Source organism: Chelon labrosus (assembly GCF_963514085.1).
Source record: "Chelon labrosus genome assembly, chromosome: 21".
NCBI classification, from domain to species: Eukaryota; Metazoa; Chordata; class Actinopteri; order Mugiliformes; family Mugilidae; genus Chelon; species Chelon labrosus.
In genome coordinates this window covers 24,222,701-24,235,670 of record NC_140354.1, presented here as the reverse complement: position 1 = coordinate 24,235,670, position 12,970 = coordinate 24,222,701, and the positions used below count along the sequence as shown (strand labels likewise).

At 43.7% G+C, this 12,970-nt stretch overlaps 1 protein-coding gene across 5 annotated transcripts in view; it reads right to left on the bottom strand.

Annotated features, from left to right (window-relative positions):
• Window positions 1–7,871: 7,871 nt before the first annotated feature.
• The window catches only part of LOC311506724 (uncharacterized protein), a 41,803-nt gene continuing 36,704 nt past the window's right edge, over window positions 7,872–12,970 (bottom strand). For all 5 annotated transcript variants that reach the window (XM_084570797.1, XM_084570801.1, XM_084570800.1 and 2 more), the window contains 3 exons: window positions 10,562–10,735; window positions 9,644–9,817; window positions 7,872–9,335 (listed from right to left, as the gene is read on the bottom strand). In XM_084570797.1, coding sequence (XP_084426923.1) covers window positions 9,314–9,335; window positions 9,644–9,817; window positions 10,562–10,735 — 370 coding nt within the window. In that variant the 3' untranslated portion in view covers window positions 7,872–9,313. The remainder of the gene's footprint in view (window positions 9,336–9,643; window positions 9,818–10,561; window positions 10,736–12,970) is intronic.

Sequence of the window (12,970 nt, the reverse complement as noted above, 5' to 3'; positions counted from 1 at the left end):
CATAGCGCCCTCTACCGGTGTGGCATGCATTTCGACACGTAAACCCCACGCAGAACCATCACGGTCTCACAACTGCGTCCGAGCAACTGCGTGGCCATTGCGTGATCACTACGCGGAAGCATAATCTAACCTTAAGGTGTGTGCGCGCTGCGTACGTGGGGGAGGGAGGGGTAAACGAGAGAGGTGGATCATACCACTGGGGGGCTGCTTTTGCTCGTTATTTTTATACCACAAACTTTCTTCGAATGCGCTATTTTTGTCATCTTATCATAGACGAACCCTTTTAAAATAAAGCAACCATTTTGTTTTCAAGTTTTAGGGGTGCTGGGACAAAGTTTACGTTTGAGCACCCCTATAAACGGGCTACTGTCCGACATCGAGCCTGCTTACAATTTGCGCTGAATTTTTCTTCTCTGCTGATCTCGCGGTGTTGTTGGCGATAGTATAAAACAAAACACCAATTAATTTCAGGTGTTTCTTCGGGTTAAAATGCATTGTAACGCACGTTACTGACCTTTGTACCGAGTAAAATGCCTTACATTACAACGTTACAGCAAAAAGCGAATGGCAGTTTTACAGGGGGGATGATTTTGATCGTTTTTATTTCATCCCCCCTCAACTCGACTACTGGTTATAACCAACGATCATTTACTATGAGTTAAAACAACTGATTATGTCACATTTTATTTTATTTCATTTTATTGTCTAATTAACTAACTTCAGATCAGTTTAACTAAATTCATATCAGCTTCATTTTAACTTGAGAGAACTAATGTTTTAGTTTCTACTACTACTCATCTTGACGACTGAAGTTTTAAAGTTTATGTAAAACTTTAGACAGATTCTTGTCATAAGTTTAACATTTATTTTATTGAGGCCGTTTAGAGAAGAGGAAATTAAAATATGATCCAACAACAGACACTTTACCAGGAATAACAGGTTTATTCCTGGTAGAACCTCCGTATGAGACACTGACTCCCTGGTCAACATGTACGATATATTTAACTCATCCTGACCCAGGCCAAGACCAGACCCAGGACCAGACCAGACCAGACCCAGGACCAGACCAGACCAGACCAGACCAAGACCAGACACAGACCCAGACCCAGACCCAGACCAGACCAGACCAGACCAGACCATCAGAACAAACATCTGCTGTGCCAATCAGATCGTGTGGGCGGGGCTTCATGTGATGACAGTAGTCATAGGTGTCAGGTGAAATAATTTTAATATCTCTGATTGGTTGGAGAGGATCCAGCCTTTAATCAGCCTCAGAGACGTTTGTACATGAAGCCTAAAGAGCAGGATGGAGAGAGCAGGTGAGGCAGGAGGATCAGGAGGATGGACTCAGGTTTCCTATAAACCTTTAAGCTCCATTCAGGGTTTAACCTCGACTGTCACATCAGCCTGGGCCTGATCAAACAGCCACGCATGGATGAACTGATCACTATAAATAAACCATCACTGCTTCAGATTAAAGAGAAGAGCTCAGAGCAACACTCAGACTTTACATGAATGATCAGATACAGAAGAGACGTCACAGTACGACCAAGAGGTCTCAGAGTCAGCTGGAAGTTAATATTTGAGTATGAGAGCTGATGACCAGCTGATGACCAGCTGATCACCAGCTGATGACCAACTGATGACCAGCTGATGACCAGCTGATGACCAGCTGATGACCAACTAAAGACCACCTGGTGACCAGCTGATAACCAGATGATGACCAACTGATGACCAGCTGATGACCAGCTGATGACCAGCTGATGACCAACTAAAGACCACCTGGTGACCAGCTGATAACCAGATGATGACCAGCTGATAACCAGCTGATGACCAGGTGATGACCAGCTGATGACCAACTAAAGACCACCTGGTGACCAGCTGATAACCAGATGATGACCAGCTGATGACCAGCTGATGACCAGCTGATGACCAACTAAAGACCACCTGGTGACCAGCTGATAACCAGATGATGACCATCTGATAACCAGCTGATGACCAGGTGATGACCAGCTGATGACCAGCTGATGACCAGCTGATCACCAGGTGATGACCAGGTGATGACCAGCTGATGACCAACTAAAGACCACCTGATGACCAGCTGATGACCAGCTGATGACCAACTAAAGACCACCTGATGACCAGCTGATGACCAGCTGATGACCAACTAAAGACCACCTGATAACCAGCTGATGACCAGGTGATGACCAGCTGATAACCAGCTGATGACCAGGTGATGACCAGCGGATGACCAGCTGATGACCAGCTGATAACCAGCTGATGACCAACTAAAGACCACCTGATGACCAGCTGATGACCAGCTGATGACCAACTAAAGACCACCTGATGACCAGCTGATAACCAGCTGATGACCAGGTGATGACCAGCTGATAACCAGCTGATGACCAGGTGATGACCAGCTGATGACCAGCTGATGACCAGCTGATGGCCAACTAAAGACCACCTGGTGACCAGCTGATGACCAGCTGATGACCAGCTGATGACCAACAAAAGACCACCTGGTGACCAGCTGATGACCAGCTGATGACCAACTAAAGACCACCTGATGACCAGCTGATCACCAGCTGATGGCCAACAAAAGACCACCTGGTGACCAGCTGATGACCAGCTGATGACCAGCTGATGACCAACTAAAGACCACCTGGTGACCAGCTGGTGACCAGCTGATGACCAGCTGATGACCAGCTGATGACCAGGTGATGACCAACTAAAGACCACCTGGTGACCAGCTGATGACCAGCTGATGACCAGCTGATGACCAGGTGATGGCCAACTAAAGACCACCTGGTGACCAGCTGATGACCAGCTGATGACCAGCTGATGACCAGCTGATGGCCAGCTGATGACCAGCCGATGACCAGCTGATGACCAGCTGATGGCCAGCTGATGACCAGCTGATGACCAGCTGATGACCAGCTGATGACCACCTGATGACCAGCTGATGACCAGCCGATGACCAGCTGATGACCAGCTGATGACCAGCTGATGACCAACTAAAGACCACCTGGTGACCAGCTGATGACCAGCTGATGACCAGCTGATGACCAGCCAATGACCAGCTGATGACCAGCTGATGTCCAGCTGATGACCAACTAAAGACCACCTGGTGACCAGCTGGTGACCAGCTGATGACCAGCTGATGACCAGGTGATGACCAACTAAAGACCAGCTGATGACCAGCTGATGACCAGCTGATGACCAGCTGATGACCAGCCGATGGCCAACTAAAGACCACCTGGTGACCAGCTGATGACCAGCTGATGACCAGCTGATGACCAGGCGATGACCAGGTGATGACCAGCTGATGACCAACTAAAGACAACCTGATGACCAGCTGATGACCAGCTGATGACCAACTAAAGACCACCTGATGACCAGCTGATGACCAGCTGATGACCAACTAAAGACCACCTGATAACCAGCTGATGACCAGGTGATGACCAGCTGATAACCAGCTGATGACCAGGTGATGACCAGCGGATGACCAGCTGATGACCAGCTGATAACCAGCTGATGACCAACTAAAGACCACGTGATGACCAGCTGATGACCAGCTGATGACCAACTAAAGACCACCTGATGACCAGCTGATAACCAGCTGATGACCAGGTGATGACCAGCTGATAACCAGCTGATGACCAGGTGATGACCAGCTGATGACCAGCTGATGGCCAACTAAAGACCACCTGGTGACCAGCTGATGACCAGCTGATGACCAGCTGATCACCAGCTGATGGCCAACTAAAGACCACCTGGTGACCAGCTGATGACCAGGTGATGACCAGCTGATAACCAGCTGATGACCAGCTGATGACCAGCTGATGACCAGGTGATGACCAGGTGGCTGTTAGCAAACACTAAAATAACAGCAGCTGGTAGAGATTAAATGAACGTGAAATACTGAATAAAATGGTTTTAACAAGCAGTTTGGTTAAACAGCTGAAGTTTAAATGTTTAATAATATAATACATTATTATAATATAATGTATATGATGACTACAGCTCCTATAAACAGAGAAATCGACTCAGACATGGTTTAGATGTGAAGGTGGAGTCTTTATGTCTGGACTAGAAACGTTCACTTCTATTTAAAATAATAAATCTAATATATGGATTCATTTCAATTCATCATATTTATCATTTCTATTGTTTAATTGTTCTATTTTTTTGTATTTATTTAATCTCCTATAAACTGCACATTGCCCCACTGTGTTATAAATAAAGGCTCATCATTTCTATAGAGCCACTAATGATCCTCCAGAACAACATTTATACTGACAGTAATAATGAGATTAGATCAGCTCACCTCCTGGTCTCCTGATGATCAGACCTCTCTCTGACTCTGACTCTGACTCATATAGACCAGACCACCTCTAATGACTTCTACTCAAATGTTTACAATGGGCCTTTAGTGGTGAACATGAGCTGCTTCAGTAATTACCTGTACAGGTAAGGGCACAGGTACAACAGAGAGCACAGGTTCAGACTCTTTTCACATCAGTCCATGCATCAGAGCAGCGATTAGGTTTCTCTCTGAACATGTGAGTAAACACTGAGGCTGCTGCATGAAGAGTTAATGCTCCGTGGCATCGAGACACATTTAATACATCTAACTTTATTTAACATTACACTTTAATAAAAGTATATTCTAATATTAATTCATATAATTATTGATTTAATCTAAGAGTTTATCTGAGCGTTGTGTCACACAGTGAGAACATATGATCCATCCACACTAACAAAGCCTTTCTTTGTTCTGATATTCTCAGCGGCTCAATAAACAGACACACGAGTCAATCTGCTCTTTGTCTGACGGACGGAACCTGATCCAGCAAACAGACGCTTTATTTCTAGTTCAACTCTGACAACAAACCAGGTGAGATCAGCTGAGCGGCTCCTCAGGTCAGACTAGAAGCTGCATGTAATGAGCAGACTGAGACAGCAGAGGACAGAAGAGACAAAGAAATCCTCTCAGTCATGTCTCCTAGGACACTACTATCTGCTCTATGACCTAGTTTAATGAACGCTGTCTTTACATTAGCATCTGTAGAGGACGCAAACATGATGCAAACTACATCTGAACCTCGTAGAGCTTGGTTAAAGCTTCCAGGCCTGGACTCCTCTAGTCCTCTGAAGGGGAGCTGCAGGTTGAGAGGTGGAGCCTCCATGGATCAGACTAGTTTGTCCACAGTGTTGGACAAGTTACTTCAAAACTGTAATACATTATGTATTACTTGTTACTGTCATTTCAAATACTGTAACTGCATATATATATATATATTTGTAAATATAATTCTAAATGTATCTTATTATGCTCCTAGGCTTAAGGCTAACAACAGAAGAATGTAATAGGCGCAGTCAGGGGCGATTCTAGGGTCAGAGCTTTTAGCACCCCCCACCAAATGCTGATAACATTTTTTTTAAATAAGTTTTTATTTTTAAGATTTCATTTAACTGATGGATGACAGGTACCAAAGCCCCGCCCCTTTACATTTGTTATCATTGCAAAAGCTGTAAATGTTAGCGTCCTCTACAGATGCTGATAGGCAGTATTAGTCTTAAACCTTGGCTTTAACATCAGCACATCCTCATTAAAATATTATTTTTAAACCACATACTTTCTTTGATTGTTTGATCTTATCACAGACAAACTCTTTTAAAATAAAACAACCAACAATTTTATTGTCAACTCTTATTTTTAGGGCTGCTGGGACAAAGTCTAGGGGTGCTTGAACACCCCTTACAACGGGCTAGACACGCCTATGGGCGCAGTGATGGCTCGTAATGCAATACAAGGAACAATCATAGCCAGAATTTAGTTAAAAACAGACGTTTAACTGCTTTGTCTCTGCTTTTGTCCTCAGTTTGCTTTCTTTTCACTACCTTAACGTTAGCGTGACACCGCTCTAAATGTTTCGTTGGATTACTTGTGCTATTTCACGAAATAGATAGATCTTTTGGTTTCGCACATAAAGTGCACTTAACTACTATGCTCCTCATATCTTTGTATCTAACAAACTGAAAATAATGAGTGTGTCCATCTTGAAAACCGTCTGATGCCGAGCCTGCTTCAGCCGTAGTCATCTTTTACCAGTAACGTAACACAGGAAGAAACGTTGCGCTGAATTTTTCTCCTCTGATGATCTCACGGTGTTATTGGCAATAGTATAAAAACAAAACACCACTTAATGTCAGGTTAAAATGCATTGTGACGCACGTTACTGACCTTTGTACCAAGTAAAATATTCCCCAAATTTTTTTTGGAACGCCTTACATTACCGCGTTACAGCAAAAAGCAATACATTACAGTAATTACATTACTTTTGTAATGCGTTACTCCCAACACCGTTTGTCCAGGACGTCCCACAGACGCTGGACTGGACTGAGGACAAGTCAACACCTTGAACTGGTTGTTCCTCAAACCATTCCTGAACCAGGGAGCATCATCCTGCTGAGAGAGGCCATCAGGGACAAGGGTGGACATGGTCTGCAGCAATGACTTCTGGGTAATCTTCTGGGAGACGGACATCCCCCATTAAACCATCTGAGATCCACTGAGTGTTCTTACTCCTTTCTATCAGAACCAGAACCACTCAGGTCAGACTCAGTGACCCTGTCTCTGGTTCTCCTCCTTCCTTGGACCACTGTCTCTGGTTCTCCTCCTTCCTTGGACCACTGTCTCTGGTTCTCCTCCTTCATTGGACCACTGTCTCTAGTACTGATCCACTGCAGACCAGGAACATGGAGATGTTCTGACCCAGTCTTTAAAGTCAAATCCTTCCACTGGAACATTTCTCCTGCTTCTAACATCAACTCTGAGGATGAAAGGATGAATCCAGAACCAGAGAACCATAATGGTTATAATGTTATGGCTGATCAGGCTAATTAACCTGTATATCTGTTTAAATGATGCAGCAGCAGCACAAAGCCTCTAGAGAACCACCTACACTAATGCTAATAAAGGAAGCTATGCTAGTTAGCTTTTCTAGTTAGCTTAGCTTCCCTTTATTAGCATGCACCATAAATACATGTCCACCTCTGTGACAGCATCCAGCAGATTGGACTCAGAGTTGTTTTTAACCTAAGTCTCATGTTGTCATCAGTTTATCTCAGTGGTGCGTTATGAACAAATGAAATGTGTTTTTAAAACGTTAGAGATCAACAGGAATGAATGTTTCTATCTGTTTCCTTCATGTTTCAGCCTCTGAAGGAAACATGTGACTCTGATCCAGTCAGGTTTGTGAACGGCTCGGTTCATGTGTTCATCACATCCAAGAAAACACGTAGAGATAATTAACAGTCAGTGATAAAAACACTGTCATCTCTGAGTCAACAACTCTAATCCTCCAGGTGAAACATGGACACTCAGCAGCATCAAGTGTCACATCAACCCTACCTCTGTCTCCTCCTCTTCCTCCTCCTCCTCCTCAGGTTAGTCCTAATCTCTCCGTCCAGGCTCAACTCTGATCCCACATCTCTGAGGCATCTCCAGGTCCAGCCTGTTCAGACGCCTCAGACTCTGTCTCTGGATCTCTGGAGCCTGAAGCCTCCACCCAGCCTCCACCCAGCCCCCTCTCCTACACCCAACACAGCCTGCTGAATATTTAATGGAGCTATTGTGCTGCTGTTTGAGAGACTGAATGCAGAGTTGAGTCTGAAAGAAACATGGTCAGCTGCAGGATGGAGGAGGTGGAGGAGGAGGAGGAGGAGGAGGAGGATGAGAAGGGTCAGAGGTCACTCACCTGCTGGTGAACTACTTCCTGTCAGAGAAACAAGAGGTCAGACCTGTTGTTAAAGAAGCTGTTTCTGCTACGTCTGGATGTTCATTTAATGTTTCCATCTGTTCTCATGTTAAATGACATGAATGAAATTCAAGAGGATCCATCTGACGTTATGCTAAACAATTCAGTGTGCTAACATTATGCTACAGAATTCATCTCAGTTCATTGGACAACTTTATGTTAGCCAGTTCAGTTTATAAACATTTGTAAACATCAGCTAAGTCACGTTGCTAACTCTCCAGGAGGTAATCCAGGTTCAGCTTCATCCTACAACTGCTACTGGTCATCATCATCTGGATGGTTCTGGTTTACACAGGACATCCTCCCACAGTTTTACAGTGTATGCTGGGATGATAGAAACTATGGTGATCACTGCCCTCCAGTGGTCACTGTCAGTAACTACAGTCCACATCCCATAATACTGATATTCATTGACTGCAGTGTTGTAGCTCTAATGTTCATCAGGCTGATAATGAACACATATTATTACACTGATAGACTGACTGATGAGTGTTCACTGCCCTCTGGTGGCCACGCAGAGGAACTGCAGATAAACAACACGCTGTAAATAATGACTACCAGGGACAGTTGAAAAATATAACCAGGAAATACACTGTAAAAACTGACTAACATGCTATTTAATACTGCCTTAAAACTTGAGGCCACCTTTAAACTAAATATAATCGTAAATGTTTAATATGGCCTTAAAGTTTAGAACTTTCATATCGTCTTAAAATTGTAATACCACCTTATAATTCTTAAAACAATTTTAGAATAAAACTGCCATAAAACTTTAAACCATTTAAAACCTTTAATACTACCGTAAAACATCTTACTCCATTTGTAATGGATGGTGTTGTCTGGTTGCCTGGTAATGATCATTGTACAAAAAAGGATATACGTTGAATATGCTGTAAAAACATCTGACAAACATGAGATAGGAACATATAGGCTATAAAAACATGGCCACCAGAACATTCACTATAGATGATACAGATGCACTGTAAAAATGTCAGACAACCAGGTCATACACTGTTAAAAATGACTACATGTGATCTGATGAAGATGAAGATGAAGATCTGATGGAGTCTCTGGTCTGACTGAGCTGTTTCTTTGCTGCAGTTTCTAAACTCACCAGTTCCTACAGTTCACCAGCAGCTATAGAATCAGGAAACACTCAACTCCTCATCTGACAAATCCATAGATGCTGCTCGCTGCAGCTCCTGCTCTAATCCAATAAATGAGTGGATGAATGAGGAGGAAGGTAACGAGCAGGAGACAATATTTGGTTTGTTGTTGATGGATGTGTCTGAATCATTCATGAGGGACTGGACTTGATTTGTTGGAGCTCTGTGAAGAGTTGAAGTGCAGCTCTGTTGATGGTCTTAAATGGAGACCATGTGGATGAAGCTTTCCTCTCCACCTCCCAGTAACATGGTCCAGTCAGAGTCTGCTTCAACCTCTGGATCATCAGGACACAGCTCATCCTCTCACAACACACACCGCCCTGTTTACCACCGTGACTCCTTCCATCTGTAGAGAGGAGGAGAAAGAAGAGAGGAGGTGAAGGAATGTTTCCAGACACATCAACACAACAACAACAACAGTCGTCTTCACATCAACTCAAACACATGATCACAACAAGCTTCTGGCTCATCTGATTGGCTGACTGTTGTCTCTCTCTCTGTCTTTCTGTCCAATCCTGAAGCCTGTCTCCATTCTCCTATCACAGCTTCACTGAGAAGCATCAGGTTTACAGGAAACACTGGATCTTTGATACTAACTGTGTTTAGGACAATACTGATGAAAGCAGCATGGACTGACTGGAACCCTCTACTCACCCCAGAGTCTCCAGTTTATAGTCTGGACTCTTCACAAGATCAAGAAGCTGCTTCACATCTGAATCCTCCATGTAGTTGTATCTCAGGTCCAGATGTTTCAGATGGGAGGGGTTGGACTTCAGAGCTGAGACCAGAGAATCACAGCTGATATCTGATAAACTGCAGTCAATCAGTCTGAATAAAGAATAAAAGATGAAATGAAAAGATGATGTGTCCTGATCAATGAGCTGTTCTCTAAAATGAGTAGAGTGACTTTGTCCTTGTGTTATTGTGGATCTTCATCATGTCAGCCTTCTACAGACATCATCCAAACATCAGCACAACATTCAGACAACTATTCATGTCAACACAGATCAATAAGATGCTGCTGACCTCATTACAGGATCAATATCAATGATCAGACATTATCAGTGAAGTCACTTTGAAATAAACAGAAACCAAAGAAATATTTGGACTTTATCAAGAAAACTTAGTCAGTTGAAACAAATGTGAGTTCAGAGGATCTTCTGGCCTTAGGCAGATGGGTCCCTCCATATGAGCTGGGTTCTGCTCGAGGTTTCTTCCTGTTAAAAGGGAGTTTTTCCTGCCACCGTCGCCTTCAGGCTTGCTCTGGGGGTTTCAGGCCGGGTTTTTGTAAAGCGTCTTGAGACGATTTGTATTGTTATTGACGCTATATAAATAAAATTGAATTGAATTGAATTGGATCCAGATTTGACTCTTCAGCTCTAATCAGAAACATTCATTGATTTCAACAACTAACAGTGGAGGTTTTCTACACTTTCTGCTACAAACACTTGGAGACAAGGAAACAGAAAAGATGAACTAAAGGACATTTACAGATTTATGGAGGAACATGAATTAGATTCAGTTGGTGATTAAACATATCAGATCTACAACAGTAACAGACAGTGAACTGACCCCAGAATCTCCAGTCTACAGTCTGGACTCTCCAGAAAACCACACAGATGCTTCACTCCTGAATCCTCCAGGTCATTGTCACTCAGGTCCAGATGTTTCAGATGGGAGGGGTTGGACTTCAGAGCTGAGACCAGAGAATCACAGCTGGTCTCTGACAAACTGCAGCTGAACAATCTGAATAAAGAATAAAAGATGTAGATTAAATAATTGATAATCAGATGTTTTCAGGTTTTAAAGTGCAGTAGTAGAGTCTTGATACAGAGTTCAGGACTTTTCTGTTATTGGTTTCCTGGGGACCCATCTCTATTCCACCATAATAAAAAATTAAATCCATTCAAACTATTTATTAAAAGTCTACAACTAGAATAAGAATCAATGGCATTCATGTCCTCTGCCTCCTGATGTGGAGGCTCTTTCTCTTTTCTTTGTTTCTTGTGTTTAATTACAGGAGTGGAGTCAGATGACAGGAGTAGTTCACCAGTTCTTAGTGATTCAATCAACTCCACTATTTATTCCAGGCTTCCCTCCATCTCATCACTAGTGATGGCGAGATGAAGCCTCATGAGGCATCGAACCAGTTGGCTCAAGAAAGGGTTCATCTCTCGAAGCTTCATGTGCACACGACACCACCTACTGGCCAGGTGTATAATCACAGGCAGCTGTAGCTCTTCACCACATAATGTGTGATGCATTGATTTTTGTGTCTGTAATTTGTGATGGGCAATCGAGGTTTTGTTGAAGCCGCGACACATGATTTCAACCCGAGGCTCTTCTGGGTTCAGTAGTGAACCTCCACCCTGACAGCTCCCTCCTCTTTGCCTCCAGTAAATGGTTTTATATTTATAGAGAGCTTTTCTACCTACTGCTGTTCAAAGCTCTTTACAGTCACAATGACACTTCTATTCATCCATTCACACACATTCACACTAGTGCCAACGACTGGGAACAACTCAGAGTTCAGTGTCTTGATCAAGGACACTTGGGCATGTGGTCCATGTATCAGGGATGGAACCACTAACCCTGTCACAGCCGCCCTGAGGCTGTATGACAGAATGAGGAATTAAAGGCATTTATATTAAAAGACAGAAACAAAAATCTGCTCATTTGCTGATGAAATCATATCATTGGAGAGCCCCAATACAAGCTTTACCCAGTTCACATCTTCACCTTAAATTAGGGCTGTTAGATTTTGGAAAAAATGAGAATCACGATTTTTTTGGTCAAGATTGAAATCACGATTCTTCAAACGATTCTTTTTGAGTTTGAAAATAAAATGCATTTATTCGGCATTTCGGCAAAAAAACTCACTGTAACCCCCCCGTTCAATTTGGGAGAGACCCACAGGTGAACTGCCCCCCCTCCCCTTTCCCTTTCTCACTGTGCACGGCACCTTCTCAGAAAGCAGGGGCGCCTGCAGCTGCAGGAGGCGACAATTTGCCAGTTCCCCACACAGATATGACAGATAATAGAAAACCACGTAGCGGCGCAGATGTATTTTTTTTTTTTCCCAAGTGCTCGTGCCGCCCTAGCCTGGTCGTCACCATCCTACGTTTCCGCCCGAAATTTGATTTCGGTCTGAAACTTAGTCTGGCATGGTGGCCCCTCTGCGGTTCGCGTGAGGACACGCCAATCAGCGAACAGTTGAGTGATGACGCGGAACTTGCCTGCCGAGGCTTGCTTGTAGTCCAGCGAAGGAGGAAGAGACGCTAAACACGCCGATTTATCAACAAAACCTTGTTGGCGTTGTCGTGGACGAGGCTCATGTCACGTACAAATGGTGAGTCTGCATAGCATACAGTTTTGTGGTTAACTGAAACAAGTTCTATTATTTTTTTTATTCAAAAACCGGTACAACATAGCCAGCGGTCTGTTTACTACCAGAGCCCGTCTACGGAGAGCCTTCCCACTCTCTATTAAGTCCCATTGTAACGAATTTTGGTTGCAGTTCCACCAGATTTCCACTGGGGGCGATCGCCATGAGTGCAACATGAATGGGACTCTATGGAGCTAAACGGCTAAATGTGTCTCTTTCACCCGATTGTCGTTGAGAAATCTCAGATTTGATGGTAGGTTTTGCAAGTTCAACATGGGTTATAGGTCAAAAGTTGAATGAACGAGAACTTATGTCCTTTCGTTTTCTTACAGGTTGAGTTGTTGTTGCCCATAACACGCTAGCATTGTGCTAATGAACGCTGATTGGTCAGTGAATGACTAATTACGACCAGATCCCGCTTGACGGCATCGTGGCATCCGAAGCGGGACCAGAATGTTAAGACGGACTTTTTCGCCCAAGTTTTTTTTTTTTCGGCCCGGTCTTTTAAAACAACGAAACAGAAACTCTTCTAGCACGATTATTTACCCGTGTCAGCTGTGTTGTCCATGCCTCGAGAGAAAAGAAAGTGCAGAGCG